The sequence below is a fragment of the Halichoeres trimaculatus genome, unplaced genomic scaffold (genome assembly GCF_033239565.1).
Source record: "Halichoeres trimaculatus isolate MK-OKI-2021-1 unplaced genomic scaffold, fHalTri1.1 fHalTri1_scaffold_17, whole genome shotgun sequence".
NCBI lineage: Eukaryota > Metazoa > Chordata > Actinopteri > Labriformes > Labridae > Halichoeres > Halichoeres trimaculatus.
The window spans coordinates 1,957,394-1,975,000 of NW_027437195.1; the positions used below are offsets into that span (position 1 = coordinate 1,957,394).

The following is a 17,607-nucleotide window of genomic DNA, read 5'->3' on the forward strand; positions in this document are numbered from 1 at the left end:
AGGATAACCACCTCTTCTCCTGCACTCTACTTCATTCATTTACCACCAGCAACAACGTATTTTTAAAACTACAGTGGGGAAATTATGTATTGAAGCATCAACTTTTTTTTCATTACATTTATTTCCAAAGCTGCAATTTAAACAAAATTTCTACCACACATTGGTATTAACTCAAATAATCCACACATGAAAAGAAATCACAACGTTCAGGTCCGTGAATAATGATTATGTGGAATTAAGTATGATAGATTTTGTTTACTGAGGAGAAAATTGTTCTTCTTTATTAATCTTCTTATTATTAAATACACACACACACACACACACACACACACACATTTATATATATATATATATATATATATATATATATATATATATATATATATATATATATATATATATATATATATATATATATATATATATATATATATATACATGTATATATTTAGATGTTTTTTTTTAATCATTTGTCATCTGTCACTCAGCTCTAAACTGCTTGTTAATGCAAATTTCTAATTAGTATCAATGGTTCATGGTGTAATGGTGTTGGGGATATTTTCTTGGCTCACTTTGGGCCCCTTAGTACCAACTGAGCATGGTTTAAAGTCCACAGCCTACCTGAGTATTGTTGCTGACCATGTCCATCCCTTTATGAGCACAGTGTACCCATCTTCTGATGGCTACTTCCAGCAGGATAACGCTCCATGTCATAAAGCTGGAATCATCTCAGACTGCTTTCTTCAACATGACAATGAGTTCCCTGTACTCAAATGTCCTCCACAGTCCCCAGATCTCAATCCAATACAGCACCTTTGGGATGTGGTGGAACGGGAGATTCTCATCATGGATGTTCAGCCGACAAATCTGCAACAACTGTGTGATGCTATCATGTCAATATGGACCAAACTCTCTGAGGAATGTTTCCAGGACCTTGTTGAATCTATGCCACCAAGGATTAAGGCAGTTCTCAAGGTAAAAGGCGGTCCAACCATAGAGTGTTTAAAACATGGACGTAGTCTCCCCGATGTCATCCGTATGTTTCTGAAACAGAAAATAAAACACATCGGCAAAGGTGGCCATGTTGGTAGTGGCAAGGGCTTTGCCTAAAGCTATAGGGCGCCTGTCGGTTGCATGACCTTGAGCTGTGCCTCTGATTGGGCGAGCTTGCTATCTTAATATCCTCCAAACTGCCGAGTTACAAAAAAATTCACCCCCTGAACAGTATGTGCGGATAGTAAAATTGGGGACCCAGGCAGGAGACGTTTTTTGAACCAGGCTGTAAAAAGGTTAATTTCTGCTTTGAAAACAGCTTTTTGGCATGTTGTGTGTGACTTCCTGTACTTCCAGAGCCAGCCTCAAGCAAACACTGGAAAAACAGCAGATTTTAGCACTTCAGCACTGTCTCATTTTCTTAGACCGGAGGTTTGCTAGCAAGGTGTACCAGAGAAGTTGGCCGTTCTCAGCAGTCTCTTTTCTACGTGGTTGTGGTTGTGGTTGTGTTTTTTAGTTTGTAGTTGTGTTAATTCATTTGCTTTCGTGTTATTTTGATTTTGCTGTTGTGTCTTTAATTTGTGTTAGTGGTTTTTAATCTGCAGTTGTGTTCGTCATTAGCGAGGTTTCAACTGTAAAATTAATCTAGCTGGAAACACTCTCTGCTTAAATATTTATTTACAACAGTCATTTTTGGCAGTAATAACTAAGTACCATACTTTCTGGACTGTAAGTCACTCCGTGGTGTAATCATGCATTTTTTTAAGTTTCAGTCAAAAATGTGTCAAGAAGAGGAAAACAACCTATACAAGTCAGACTGCAATAAGTCTAATTTATTTAGAATGATTTGGTTTGATTACAGTATTTCCAGAGTGAGCTTTTTATATATAACTTTGATAAATGGTTGTGCATTAGGAGCTTTAAACATTGTTTCTACAACTTCTCAAATATGTGACCAGTTTGTTGGGGATGATAGAAGACAATAGTTATCCCAATGTTCTCCTTTTTCATATTTCTATTTCTTTTCTATTTAATAAATATTTTTCGGACTGGTTTCATAACATAAATAAGGTGTTTGGATAAGTAATGAAGAGTCACTGTGTTGCTCTGAGTCTTTGAATGCATCATTCCTGGAGCGGGGCTCTGTCTCCTTTATGACGTCAAGGTAATCTAGAGAAGTGGCTCCAGCTGTGAAGAGGCCGGAATTGATGCACAGGACTGAACAACAACGCCAAAACACAGCAGGCTCAGAGGACACCCAAATTTTTTGGATTACTGATGTGAAACCCCTTTGCTTTTCCATTAAGTCTCAACTTCTTTTAATAAAATCTGAACTGTGATAACCACGCTGGGGCTGGCCGTTCCCCTCAACGCAGCCAGCCGGTCTGTCATCAGACTCCAGAGGCCAGGTGAGCTTATCCTCACTCTGTGTTTATTGTACATGAACCAGTCCTCAACAGTGGTCCGTCTTTCGTCCCACACTTAATGTGTTAGGGTTAGCTTTCCAGGTTTATGGGTCTTCCTAAAACTTTATCTAACCCGTAACAAGTTTCTCGTCTCTCCATTCGCTCCTCTCTGTTTCCTGTGAGTGGTGGTGGTGGAGCGTGAGAGTCGTGGAGTTTTTGATTTGTTTGCTGTATCTTTTTTCCTGTATTAAACTGCATGAGCAGGTAAGAGTGTCTTTTTTCTTTGATTTGAGTGTTTCTGGTTGAGTCAGACAAATCGTTGGAGGGGTTGTTAGGAGGAATGGCGTCCGCTGAGACGCCACCTCCGACTCTCCAGCAGGGAGTTCGGATTGTTCCTCCGAACGGTGCCGTCACCGTGGAGGAGGTCTTGTTAGCTGCAGGTGAACAGGTAGGTCATGACAACCTTCTGTATGCATCCCGAATGAATAAGGCTGTGGTGGTTTTCCTGAAGAGTCAGGCTCTGGTGTCTCAGCTGATTAAGAGTGGCGTGTTCATTCATGATCTCTTTGTTCAAGTTTCCCCGCTGTCAGTTCCCTCCACGCGGATCACCGTATCCGGTGTTCCGCCTTTCATTTCTAATGAGTTGTTGGAGAATGAGCTCCGTAGATTTGGGAAGTTTGCAAGTGCTTTCAAAACTGTGAGTCTAGGGTGTAAAGATCCCAAACTGAAACATGTTCAGTCTCTGCGGCGTCAGGTGTTCATGTTTTTGGAGTCTCCCACGCAGACTCTGGAAGTCTCCTTCCGAGTTAAATATGGAGATGCGTCTTATATGGTGTATGCCAGCTCGGGACAAATGAAGTGTTTTGAATGTGGTGATGTGGGACATAAACGTTTTGCGTGTCCGCACAGACAACAGGAGTACGCTGGTGGTGCTGCTGATGCGGGCAGCTCTGCCCGTGGTGCGCCTGCTGCGGCCGCGCCTGCGGCGGAGGTCGCGGTAGTGACTGCGGGTGGTTCCAAGTCCTCAGCTGCAGCTCTTGGTGAGGCTGCGGCTGAGGTTAGTTCCTTTAGCTCACCAGGTGAAAGTAACATCAGCTCTCAGGCAAAAGAAAAACCATCAACAGCTGAGGATGATAAAACTAAAGCCTGTGAAGCTTCTGTAGGTCTGGATGCTTCAGTGACAGAAGGTAAGACCGTGTGTTGTAGTCAGACGTCATGTGAAGGGGAGGACATGGAGGAAGAGTATGAGTCAGATAATGCATCCATTGCTGATTCATTGAGCAGTGGCTCTGATCTTTATTCCTTAGAGACAATAAACAGATTCATGGATGAAACGTACAAAAAGTCAGTCAAAATAAGTGATTACTTTAGTGACACTGAGAAATTCATAAAGTCAGTCAGTATACTGAAGAGACAGGTTGGTTTTGATCTCCTGGATGAGAAGAAACGTTTCCGTCTAAAGAAACACATCACTGCATTAAGGAAAGCTGGAGGCAAAAGTTTGAGGAAGACAAAGACATGATCATGCAGCACAAGGTGGTTTTCTGTCTCTACTGTTCCCTGTTGGTGTCTGCTTTTCTGTTTTTTCTCTTTGACCTTTCCATGAGGAGCCTTAAAATAGGATCTCTAAATATTAATGGTGGGAGGGACAGACAGAAAAGGGGTCTTATCTCAGAAGTTGCTCATCAAAAAAACGTAGATATCTTGGTTTTACAAGAGACTCATAGCACACCATCAGATGAGATAGACTGGGGTTTGTGGTGGGAGGGCTCTAGCTACCTTAGCCATGGTACTAACTTTAGTGCAGGAGTAGCTGTTTTGTTTAGGGCTTCTTTAAACACAAAGATCCTAAACTGTTTTGAAATTGTAAAGGGTAGATTTCTAATTGTTAGAGCAGAAATAGAGGACACTGTGTTCTGTTTTGCTAATATCTATGCTCCTAACAATGGGCCTGAAAGGGCAGCTTTGTATACTCGCCTTCAGCAGGAGTTGCTGCTCTATAGTCAGGATCAGATCATCCTTGGTGGTGATTTTAACTGTACACTTAATTTCACTGTTGATAGAATAGGAGAGGAGCCACATCCACAATCATCTCAGACTCTACACACTGTTTTCTCACACCTGGATTTATTAGACTCTTTCAGAGTGAAACATCCACAGTCTAGACAGTTTTCATGGGTCAGGGTTCACGGTAACAGGGTGTGTGCAGCTAGGCTGGACAGGTTTTACATCTCCAGAACTCTCAACCCCAGACTGACTCATTGTAGCATCCAGCCTGTTGGTTTCACTGACCATCACTTTGTTAGTGTGGAGCTGATTGTTTCACCAGGTGAAAGGGCCAAATCTTTCTGGCACTTTAACAACAAGCTTTTAATGGATAAGGTTTTTTGTAAAAACTTTGAGTCTTTTTGGCATCAGTGGCAACTTAAAAAAACTGACTTTGTTTCTTTGAAGTTATGGTGGGAGGTTGGTAAAGCCCAGATTCGCGTTTTTTGCCAACAGTACACATCACATTCTTCTGCTCGGTTGAAAACAGTTGTTAAAAAACTTGAAGATGAAATTAAGAATCTGGAGGAGGGATTAGATCGAAGTGTGGATCCCAACGCTGGCACCCTGCTGAAGGAGAAACGTATGGAGTTGAGCTCTTTTCTACAGGAGAGGGTGAAGGGAGCTCTTGTCCGCTGTCGTTTCCTACAACTTAAGGACATGGATGCTCCGACGTCTTTCTTTTTTAACCTTGAGAGAACGGTGGCACAAGGGAAGCAGCTGACCTGCCTCAAACTACCAGGAGGTCAGTTAACATCTGATCCAAAAGAAATGAGCAGTCATGCCATGCAGTTTTATGGAGAGCTGTTTGGAGCGGAGCAGTGCAGCCAGGAGTGCCGCAGGGAGCTCCTGGAGGATCTCCCTCAGCTCAGTTTGGAGGAGAAGTCTCTTCTGGACAGGGAGCTGACTCTGGAGGAGCTGACTGCTGCTGTCATGCAGATGGCAACAGGAAGGGCACCTGGGATAGACGGTTTATCCACAGACTTTTTTAGGACCTTCTGGAAAATTCTTGGGTCTGACCTGCATAGTGTTTTCATGGAGTGTTGCAGGACAGGATCTCTTCCTGGTTCCTGTAGAAGAGCGGTGCTTTCTTTGCTCCCCAAGAAAGGTGACCTGACTTTGTTGAAAAACTGGAGGCCTGTTGCTTTGCTCTGTGCGGATTATAAGATTTTCTCCAGAACTTTGTCCAACAGACTGAAGGATGTTCTGGGAAGTGTGGTCCATAAAGACCAGAGTTATTGCATTCCAGACCGGACTATCATGGACAATATTTTTCTCATGAGAGATGTCATTGAGGTGTGTAAAATCTATGGGGTGAATGTTGGAATTGTGTCTCTGGATCAAGAGAAGGCTTTTGACAGGGTTGATCATTCTTATTTGTTTTCTGTGCTGAGGTCGTTTGGTTTCGGTGATGGTTTTGTTTCTTTAGTTGGTTTGTTGTATCAGGGTGCACAGTGTTTGGTGAAAATGGGGGCAGGGTTGAGTCGGCCAGTCCCTGTGCAGCGAGGGATTCGGCAGGGCTGTCCAATCTCTGGTCAGCTGTACAGCTTGGCAATTGAGCCCTTGCTGCATCGGTTAAGGGGCCGGCTCAGTGGGCTTTCTTTGCCTGTGTCCTGCAGTATCGAATGTCCTCCCACAGTATCTGCCTACGCTGATGATGTTAACATTTTCATCTCCAATCAGGGGGATGTTCGGTGTCTGCAGGACACCCTGTCCCTGTATGAAAGGGCTACAGCTGCACGGGTGAACTGGGGAAAAAGCAGTGCCTTATTGTTGGGGGAGTGGAGGGATCAGGCAGTGCCCAGTCTGCCGGGTGGTCTGGAGTGGGGAAGGGAGGGGTTAAAGGTGTTGGGGGTTTATTTGGGCACTGAGGGTTTTATGAGTAAAAACTGGGAGGGAGTGAAGGAGAAGGTGTGTGCTCGGTTATCCAAATGGAAATGGTTGCTACCCCAGTTGTCGTATAGGGGAAGAGTTCTGGTAGTCAATAACTTGGTCGCCTCGACTCTTTGGCATCGACTGGTAGCTCTGACACCACCGAGAGGGCTGATGGAGGACATTCAGAGGGACATCCTGGAGTTCTTCTGGTCAGGTAAACACTGGGTCCAGGCTGCAGTCCTCTACCTGCCAGTGGCTGAAGGGGGACAAGGACTGATAGACATCCAGTCAAAAATAGCTTCTTTCAGACTCCAGACTGCACAGAGACTTCTTTTCAGCTGTGGTCCCAGCTGGATGGATACTGCTCGGCTGCTGCTGAGGAGAGCTGGGCGGCTGGGGTACAGTGAGCAGCTCTTTCTTTTAAAGCTGGAGGAGGTGGATCTCTCTGGACTGACACTGTTCTACACGTCTGTTCTGCAGGCGTGGAGATTATTCAGATTTGAAAGAACAGAGAAGGAGAGCCCAGGGATGTGGATCCTGGAGGAACCTTTGTTTTTTAATGACTTTGTGAGGACTCACAGTTTGCAGTCATCCAGTCTCCGGGCCAGGTTCAGAGAGGCAGGCTGCACCAAAGTGGGTCACTTGCTAAGACTGACCCTGGAGGCCCTCAAGGAAAGGACTAACATCACCTCCAGCCGGGTGGTTCAGAGGGTGGTGGAGGAAGTCTTTGCTGCTCTTCCAGATCACCTGAGGACTTTTATGAGGACTGAGGGTCTGTGTGAGCAGTGGAGTGAGGGCAGTGAGTACAGTTTCCCAACTCTGTTCATTAGCCTGGATGTCAGGGAGGAGCAGGAGAGGGGAGCTGGGCTGCTGTCCTTAACTACTCCTTTTCTGGAAAAGTTCCAGGATGCAGGGAAAAAGGCTCTCTGTCAGGCCTGTGTTAAAGCCCTGCATCTTCAGTCTTTGTTGGGGGTGAAGGAGTCGAGGTGGACTGAGTTTTTTGGACCAGGCTTTTCCCCGAAAGGCAGCTGGCGGTCCCTGTATAAGCTGCCTGTGGAGAAGAGAACAGCTGATCTCCAGTGGAGAGTTGTGCATGGGGCGATAGCCACAAACAGGTACAGAGCACACATTGATCCAGGGGTGGGAGAGGGGTGTTTGTTTTGTTCACAGGTTGAAACTCTGTCTCATCTCTTTGTCGAGTGTCCCAGGCTGTCACTCCTGTTCGTCCTTCTGAGAAGGTTGTTTGAAGCTCTCGGGGAGGTTTTTTCTTTTGCTTTGTTCGTTTTTGGGCCAAAGTACTCTCCAAAGAAAAAGACTGTACACGTACTTTTGAACTTTTTATCTGCTTCAGCTAAGTTGGCCATTTGGCTCACGCGTAAGAATCAGGCTCAGGGAACTGGTTGTGTGGACCCTGTGCTGGTTCTGGAGAGGCTTTTGACTGCCAGGCTGAAGGTAGATTTCGCCTTCTATCAGATGATGGATAATGTACAGGATTTTAAACGTACATGGGCTGTGAAAGAAGCTCTGTGCTCTGTGGGTGCGGATGGAGAGCTGGTCATGAATGTTTGATCAATTAATGTTTGTTTTTTATTTGGTTATTTATTCTTTTGTTGTTGGTTTTTTTTCTTTCCCTTCTCTTTGGTCGAGGGTGATGATATGACAGTGTGGTGATTTATATTTATATTTTTTTTTCTTGGTAGTGGTTAAATAAAAGGATTTTGAAACCTCTCCTCTCCTCTCCTCTCCTCCTCCTCCTCCCCCTCCCCTGCTCTAGGTTAGTGTTGCCGGTGATAACGGTGCAGCGTGAGATAAAATAAGCTCCCTCCGATAAACGTCCTCACTTTTAAAAAGTTACAGCAGTTTTGACGGTGGTTTGTGACCTAAATCCCGGAACCTGTTCACAAAAGAAAGTAAAAAAAGACGCGAGTGAACTTTTAAAGCATGTTATCAAGCGCTAAACACCGAGCGCTGTCACAGTGGAGGCTGGAGATGAAGTCTGAGCGCGTGACAGCAGAAGACTTCGCAAATGGACCAATGAGCAAACACTGTGTGCAGGCAGTGCTCATGGGAGTTGTAGTGTCGAAGTCTCATGAGCTGCCACCTATGGGTGCTTCCCAATGTGCCAAAATGCAGTCTCCTATCTCCTCTCTCCTCCGCGACACCGGAAGTACTTTGTGAGCAGCCATATTGGAGGACATTCCAAAGTGCCAAATGTGCTCGGAGGAGAGAGGAGAGAGGAGAGAGGAGACTGGGCTGGAGGAGGCATAATCGAGGAAACATGAGTGCAGGCTTCGCGGAAGTCTTTTCACTGACAGACACGCCCCCTTGTGAGGTATCAGAGCCGGCTACAAAGCGTCAGCTGTCCACATGTGGGAAACGTGAGCACCATGGAGCAAGATAAGCTGTTTACCGAAGATCATTCCTCCCTGCAGCCATCAGAGTGTACAATTCTTTGCTTGGAAGAGAGCCCAAACAACTTGAATTTCCCTCCGGGGATTAATAAAGTATGTCTTGTCTTGTCTTGTCTTGTTTAAGTGTAAAGCCTGGCTCGCACTTCAGGATTCTCGCCCGATCTAACCCAGATTCGGTCCTCCTGACAATCAGGGAAGAAATCTGGTCAGAGACTAAAATCAGCCCCGACGTTCAGCCAAGATTATCTTCTAGTGTGAGCGGTTAACAGATGAATCTTTAGCCCCACGATCGTCTCACAGACTCGTCGGAGCCGCCCCGATAATTTTCAAACATGTTTGATATTTATCTGGATGATTACAACATTCATTCTCACTGAGGATGACAACAGACAGTTAGAAAGAGCCCCAGAGACCGGACAACAGACAACAAGGCTTAAAGTGAAACTGAAAGGCTCCGGGTCAGCTGACTGCGCGCTCCACTGGCCCACTCGAGACAGTTCAATAATGCCTTTAAAAATAACACATAACCATTTTCATACCGTAGCAAACTGTTGTTTTATCAGTAACAGTTTCACCTCTGTCCCTCTGCGTGCGCGTAATGGATGAAAGGCACCGCTGCAGACAGCTCTGCTTCTCTCTCCTCCTGTCCCACCAGTGCGCTAAGCAGTGCTTATAGCAGAATAAACACATTATTTATGAACACAAAGTGGCCCCAACATAAGATTTAAAAACTATCACTCTGGGCCTGGGAAAACGTGACATTTTTCTTGTTCATTCATGAACATATTCATGTTAAACTGATCTAAAAGTGAATATGAATTTTCTGCGGTTGAGCGCCCTGTTGTTTACAGTATTTTCCTTAATTTAGTTTCTCCCGTGCGTTCAGACCGGTTTATCAAGCTGTGACGCCGCCATCACTCCAAGACTGACGTCATGTGACGCTCCGGAGGAGAGGACATCTCAATGCTCATAAAATGAACCTCCTCGTCTCCTCTCTCCTCTCTTCGTTTCCTCGCGTCTCTGGCATGCATCTCTGGTGGGCGGGACTAAGACGCAAGTGGAGGAGGCGAGTGGAGGAGGCGAGGATGGAACTTTGGAGCTTTGAGAAGCACCCTATGGCTGCCACAAAGCAAGGTGCCTGGCGCTCTTAAAGGGGAGGTGTCTCTACAATTTTCTGTAGGCAGACTCATAGTAGCTTCATTAAAGGGATACTACAACGTTTTTTCACTGACTCTGAATCAATGAAATACATACATTTACCTTTTTAACCATTTTAATTACGTGTTTGTTCATTTTGATGACAGTCATATTTATTTATATCAGTTTTTTTTAACATGGGTTACAAGTGAGGAGACTGGTGGTTTGCATTTTCCTGAAGGGGACCTCCAGGGTTTGCTCCACTGTGGGTACCTCAGTCACTCTTCAGTCTCCTGAGGATTTAATCCAATGGATTGTTGAAGCTCAGACACAGAAGGAAAGAGAAAGAGCAGTGAAGGGCAGGAAGGACATCATCAGAAATGTAAAAATCATTGTTTAAACAGTCTGACCCAGAGAGCAGTCAGCCCATGTCTATGGTGTCTGTCAGAAGCCCCCTCTGTACCAGGATCCAAACACTCAAAGTCTGAGCGTCTTCTGAAAGAACAGCAGCTACAGCAGAGGGGAAAGGACTTCAGCTTTAATGGGACTGTGTTCAAATGTGTCTTATCTTTGTGTGCTTTCCTATGACATGATTCTTAATGAGGGCCCTGAATTAGTGTGACACTAACAGCTCTTCAAGGAGAAAGTGTCCCCTCACTGAAAAAGTCCCACAGGCTGAATGAAGCCCAGTTTCAGCACTCTGTGCTGATGAAAGGTTCACAGTGAGTAGAGAATAGATTTCAGATCCTGGACTTTGTTCAGCTGTTGTCAGCCTCCATGACAGTAGGATAAACTCCCATGAAACCCTGAGATATGTCGTCATTTTGGACTCTGACTCTGGCAGATTTTCAGAAAGATGTCATGTCAGGAGAGCTGGGGAAGTGAAAGTCGGGTTCAGTCAGCTGACTCCTGCTGAACACAGTCCAACTTGAGTTTAGCAGCACAAATTTGTCTTTGGCTTCTTGACTCGGACCCTCATCACCTCATGGAGGATCACTGAGGGGAGGATCTCTGTCGCTGTTAAATTCATTTTTCTCTGATCTGAAGGTTCAGGAGGCTCCGTGTCTCCATTAAACACACACACACACACACACACACACACACACACACACACACACACACACACACACACACACACACACACACACACACACACACACACAGCGGCTGCCTTCCTTATAGGAAGAGGGAGGAGCTGATGTGATCTCTAGAAGTGCGCTGTTTTTTCAGTCTCCCTGTTGATGAGAGGGCAGAGCGGAAAGTGAAGCGTGGTGAGTTTTAATCCAACATTTGGATCATTTCTCTTCTAAAGTCTCAAATGAAGGTTTCTCTCTGTGAACTGTGAAGGAAAGAAAGCTTCAGATCAGCTCAGCAGCTGGATTGATGAGTGGACACAGGAGCTTTCTTCCTCTACATGTCCTCCGTCGCTGTGACGGATTTCCCTCAAATTCACAATTGTTATCATTTGTGTGAGTGTGATATTCTGGAGTCCACAGTTTCAGGTGAAGGCTGCGAGGTCATTTTAGTTTGAAAGGTGGACAATTTACTGTTTACTATTTGTAATATTTGGCCAGTTTTCAGGGTACTGAGAGACACTTCCTTATCAAGTTAGTGGAGTGGGCACGAGGACGGCTCTGTTATTACGTCAACTTCCTGCTGCGTGCCACGTAGACAGGCTGTGTGTCACTGGGTGTGTCTGAAAGCTCCGAAGTTCCAGTAAATTACCATGAAGAAAACCTGCTCTCTGTTTATTCTGTGTGCTGTTAAGAAGCTCACTGATCACTTTAACGGGAAAATGCCAAATTGTTAGATTATCTATGAATTATTTCGCCTTTATCTCGAGCTCATCTGATCGTGAACTCTGAAACTTAATATAACCTAGTTTATCGTGTTTCAGGAAGATATTATCTATTAGATTTCAGTTTTATATTGATTTGATGATGGCTGTGTTCAGTATTTTGTTCTTTAGACTCACAACAAACACGTTATTACCAGATTTATGAACCGTTTCTGAACGATCCTCTGTGCCTTTCTCATCACTCAAGGTCACTTTACAATAATAATTAAAACACATTTAAGAAAAACAACACAATGAAAGAAAATGAAACCAACAGACAGAGAAAAGTTAGATCAAGCTAAAATGAGTCAGTGGGATTGGAAAGTGCAGCTTGGAACAGATGGTTTGAGTTTTGATTTGAAGAGGGACAGAGAGTCAGTGTTTCTGATGTGTGGTGGGAGAACATTCCAGAGTTGAGGAGCAGAGCGGCTGAAAGCTCTGCTCCCCATGGTGCTGAGACGGGCGGAGGACACAGGGAGGAGGAGAGAGGAGGAGAGAGGAGGAGAGAGGAGGAAGACCTGAGGGCAGGGTATCTGCAGGTCAAATTTAAGACTTTCTTTTTTAACCATCTCTCCCACTTCATTCCTCTCTCCTACAGCGTCCATGACAGTTACAAGCAAATGGCTCATTATTCAAATGAGGCGATGGCGTCAGTGACTTTTAGCGACTTCTGAGACAAACAGACTTTACTTACTGAGGAGTTGGCGTGTTGAAACTGGCAGTGTCTAATCAGCTTTAATGATGATTCAAATGGCAAACTTCTCCATTCATTCAAGTTTTCATGACTGTACATCACAGAAAAAAAAAAAAACAGCTGTTAACGGTGGTTTATTAGGGTAGATGGTATTCTGTTGTTAAAAAAACAGAAATGTTCACTGAAAAAAACTGAAAACCCTGACCACAAAACTGTGATGAGATCCAAAATGTGGATTTTGTGAACCGCTCCATCCCTAATGCATAGTGCTCACACACCGCGGAGAGGAGAAAAGGTTTTGCTGGGTGGAGTGTGTGGAGTTTTGTTTTCGTTTCAACATAAAAGAAAGAAAAGTGAAAGAAAGAATAGCATTAAATACAATTTTGGAAAACTTTAAGGAGCTATTTATTTTTTTAGTTTTCATTAAACTTTATTAGACATGCTGCTGAGCCTGGGAGCTGTTTCATAAACATGCTAAAAGGATTTAAACAAAGTGTTGGAGTTTGTTTTAATCAACATTTTGATGCAAATATTTTCACTTTTACTGCAGGTGAATATATAAAATATCAGTTATCAGCCTCCTTGACCAATAAGAATCAGTACAGGCCCTGAAGAAACCATATGGGTCTGTCTCTAAAGTGACGTGTAGCTGAGCTCTCCTGCTCAGAAATGACTGATGCTGTCCACTCAGGAGGACTGAGGAAATGTCCTGGAAGCGATGGTCTTACAGTAGATTATTATCTCTGTATCTGGGATTCAATGAAGGATATTCTTTTTTTATGTTTAATGAATGCATGGGCTGCACGGAGGCGCAATGTTTAGTGCTGCAGCCTCACAGCAAGGTCACCAGTTTGATACCCTCCTTGGCTGGTGGGCCTTTCTGTGTGGAGTTTGCATGTTCTCTCCGGGTACTACGGCTTCCTCCCACAGTCCAAAAACATGCTCATCAGGTTAACTGAACACTCTTCATTGCCCACAGGTGTGAGTGTGTGTATGAATGGTTGTCTGTCCCTGGCTGTTTCCCAAAGCCCAGGTACCTTGCCTTGCCTTTGAAGGCAGTGCCTCTGAAGCCACTTCCTTCCAATCCAAGGCAAGTGTCCTGCCTCTGCTCAAAAGAAGATGCTAATGTTGGGTGACCAAGCGTCCTCTTTTGCCCGGACATGTCCACTTTTTACGTCCTGTCCGGGGTGTCCGGGCGGGTTTAATAAATTCACGAAAATGTCCAGTGTTCACTGTTTTTCATAGGACAATTCACGCGTCCGGCGCTTGCAAACAATACTAAGATGCGCGTGGGCAGGTCTGCTCTGTGCGTGGGCAGGTCTGCTCTGTACGTGGGCAGGTCTGCTCTGCGCATGCACACACACATAGAGAGTGAGAGGGTCAGAGAGAAGGCGAGAGAGAGAGACATAGACAGAGAGCGGAGAAGACAGGGGGCTGTTTAGACAGGGGAGCTGTATTGCACGGAAGATGCATAAGTGTAAGTGCAGCTTCACAGATGAACTGCAAAAAAATTTTCCGACATACCGTCCCGGTCGGGACAAGTGGGAGGCGGAGTGTACCGTGTGCAAAGCTGGCACATATGTTTCAGTGTCCAATACAGGTGCTGGAGATCTCAAAGCTCACATGGACACCGAAAAACATAAAAAAGCTGTGCGAGGTGAGAGGTCTTCTGCGAAGTTGGCTGAGTTCTTTGTTAGACCTGGGAAAACAGAGGATGCTGTGAATGCAGCAGAAGGTGCAATGGCATTTCATACTGTAAAACACCACAACAGCTACAGGTCCATGGATTGCACCAGTGCCTTGCTAAAAAAGACATTTCCTGACTTTGACATTGCTAAAAAGTTTAGTAGTGTTCGCACCAAGACTGAAGCCATTGTCAATGGTGTTATAGCCCCTTATTCTGTTAGAGTCACTCATGAAGCACTCAAAAAGATCCAGTACAGTGGTGTTTTCACAGACGGGAGTAACCACGGAGCAGTGAAAATATTAAGAATATAAGAAGCCTGTCTGAATTTGTGCCTCAAGGACAGTGCCGTTGTCCTCTTTTTTGGAAATCAAAATATGGTCACCCTACGCTAATGGAACAGCCAACAAAGACATATTTTTTACCATCAGATTCCTGTCACAAATGTATATGTAATTGGAGTTAAATTGTCTCACATAACATGTGTTGCACTGTGGACAGTGCTTGGAAAGTTTGTGCAAACGTGGGCGTAGACCATACGCTCAAAGGGCTACAAATGTTGTCATGGCTTGCCACTTTTGTACGCTTTTTGCTTTTTTATTGTCACATCACTGACACTCTGCAGGTGCAGCTTCTCAGTAATTATAGTTACGCGAGTGACACACAAAAGAGTTCAGTGTTGGACATGGTACAAGTTATTTTTAGAGGTGTCTTTTGTTACTTACATTTGAATTGGAATTTACCACGCGCCTCCACTGGAGCGTCTCTCTCTGGTGCGTCTTTTCCTTCCATTTTTTCCTTTTTCTTAGATTTGCACTTTGCATGTTGGGTATTTATGGCCATGGCAAGGCAGCGAAGGATACACCTGTGTATCCTTGGTCAACTAGCCACATGCTAACCAAACAGAGGTCATATGCCTACAGAGGACATGAACATTGAAACAGCACTTGGGCAGCAACTGATGATGTGGATGCCTGCCCACGCCCACATCAGACCAAGGCAAGGCAAGGTACCTGGGCTTTGGGAAACAGCCCCTGTGTCAGCGCTGTGATTGACTGGCGACCAGTCCAAGGTGTACCCCGCCTCTCGCCCAATGACAGCTGGGATAGGCTCCAGCCACCCACGACCCTGAACAGGATAAGCGGTTGAGAAAACGAATAAATTATTGAATGAATGAATGCATAAACAAACAAGAAATGAAAACCACCATTAAGCACAGCCTGACAAGACAGGAAAAAGATTCTGTAATAACAGAAAACTGGAGAGCTGTTTCACTTTGAAATACAGATGATAACATCTTAGCACAAGCTAACGCTAAACCACAGGAAAAGAATTTAGAGGAGATAATAAGTGAAGCCAAAATGGCTTTATGGCAAAAGGTGGTATTAGCCCTTAGATCAGATTAATACTGGCTCTAATGGACTGTTCTGATTATATTAACTCTAAAGCTTCAATGGTCTTCCTGGTTTTCTACTGAATCTCTCTCATGATACAAACCCTGCAGATTCTTGGTTATGGTAATAGGTGAAGTAAAAATATTACCATATTCTGTAAAAAAGTTCATAGTTCAGTGATTTTATATCCCAGAATGTCTAGAAGATTTTCTGTTTCAACAGGTGTACGTCAAGGATGCCTGATTTCCTGTTTTCTGTTTTTGGTTGTAGCCGAGCTTCTACGCCTACAGAGAATTTGCTTCTGTCATGAAGGTTATTCCCACGGGAGGGACAGGAAACAGCTTTGAACCTGACCATTCAACAATTATTAATCACAATTATTACATGACATTAGCTCAACAAGCTAGCTGTAGTTAATCTGTTTTTACTCTTTAACGACTGAGTCAAAGTTATAAACACAGTACTGTATAAATTATGTCCAGATGTTAAAAAAGCTGATACTAAGTGAAAAAATAAACTTCTTACTCTGCTGAATTTATAGAAAAGATTCAGTGTTTGTTCTTTCTCAGATTCAGATTTATAATGTAAAGATAAACACACTGTTTGTTAAAACATCTTTGGTTTATGTCCCGAGAATTCACAGGGTATCAGCTCCAGTTCAGTAAAAAGGATCAGCTCCAACTGTAGCAATGACAATAACATTAATGCTTTTTAAAAGTGTGTGTGTGTGTGTGTGTGTGTGTGTGTGTGTGTGTGTGTGTGTGTGTGTGTGTGTGTGTGTGTGTGTGTGTGTGTGTGTGTGTGTGTGTGTGTGTTGGTGTGTGTGTGTGTGTGTGTGTGTGTGTGTGTTGAACCTCTCAGACTGACTTCAGACCAGAACATGAGTATGAGATCAGAGGAAGAGGACAGAGCAGAGTCTCCTGGACCCAGCTGTGTGTCCCTGAAGAGTGACTGGTCCAAAGATCTTTCTGTAAACTTCAGAACTGAACCTGGACCCTCAGAACCACAGTAAGAGCTGTCAGAAAGCCATCAGTTACTAACCCTGTGTTGATTTCAAAGATTAAAAACTTTAAAATCTGAGATTCAATCCAAGCAGTGAAAGAAACTTTAAAATGTCTTCTTCAAATATCAATCATCAGATGATTCAGTTTTTGATTTGAAGAAGAATTCATGAGTTATTAATAAGAACATGTTTGTTTCTGCAGATTTCAGTCCAGCAGACAGAGAGCAGAGTCTCCTGGACCCAGCTGTGTGTCCCTGAAGAGTGACCGGTCTAAAAGTGATATTCTAAACTTCAGTAATGGACCTGGACGCTCAGAGCCAAAGTAAGAGCTGTCAGAAAGCCATCAGTTACTAACCCTGTGTTCTCAGTGTGACTTAAAATCCACAGAGTGAGACTAATATTTTTTCTTGGTTGCACTGGTGAACCTGACACTGTTGGGTGTTTTTTTTTTTTGAGCCACTGCCTCCCACAGTTCATTCTTGGTTTCATCTCAGTCAAACATTAGTTGAGGCAGTCTTCTTGCTCCTCATGACTCCATGATGCTCTGTTAGCACGCTGTTCATCGTGACTCTGTATCAGTCCTGTTCTTTGAGTTTCTCCTGGGCCCATAACCTGATGAGCTTTGCAGCTTCACCAGCATTGAACCTGGGAATTAACTTGACAGAGGCATTTATACTCTTCAGCCCTTTCTGGCATCTTTAATTGAAAGAACAACTCCACCTCTTGTTTTTACTTTTTCTTTCTTCTTCAGGTAGTCGGAGGAGGAGAAATGAACTTTTGTCAACAGACAACACATAAAAAAAAACAAATGACCCCTGTCTTTGTTGTGAAAAAAGAAATACTGCAAGAGGAACAGAACACTGTAGTCTCATCTTAAAACAACTGATTTTATAAATTAAAAATTAACATTTTTATCTATTTATAACTCTGTTGAGGGCATCATCTCTCTGTGTTCTCCTGTGACTGAACTCACACTCACTGAAGGATCATATTGTGGTCTAAACCAATAAGAGACAGAGCTTGGGCGGTTCATTTCCTCTGATTGGCTGAGGCTCTGTTCACTCACTGCTCATAGTTGTAAACGCATTAACAACTCCCAGCACTGCATGGTGCACAGCGGACTTTGC

At 44.0% G+C, this 17,607-nt stretch overlaps 1 protein-coding gene across 2 annotated transcripts in view; it reads left to right on the plus strand.

The window, feature by feature from the left end:
• The first annotated feature begins 11,073 nt into the window (after positions 1 to 11,073).
• LOC141806823 (protein NLRC3-like) overlaps positions 11,074 to 17,607 on the plus strand; it is a 56,436-nt gene continuing 49,902 nt past the window's right edge. For both annotated transcript variants that reach the window (XM_074692504.1, XM_074692506.1), the window contains exons 1-4: positions 11,074 to 11,139; positions 15,748 to 15,789; positions 16,339 to 16,485; positions 16,683 to 16,802. In XM_074692504.1, coding sequence (XP_074548605.1) covers positions 16,358 to 16,485; positions 16,683 to 16,802 — 248 coding nt within the window. In that variant the 5' untranslated portion in view covers positions 11,074 to 11,139; positions 15,748 to 15,789; positions 16,339 to 16,357. The remainder of the gene's footprint in view (positions 11,140 to 15,747; positions 15,790 to 16,338; positions 16,486 to 16,682; positions 16,803 to 17,607) is intronic.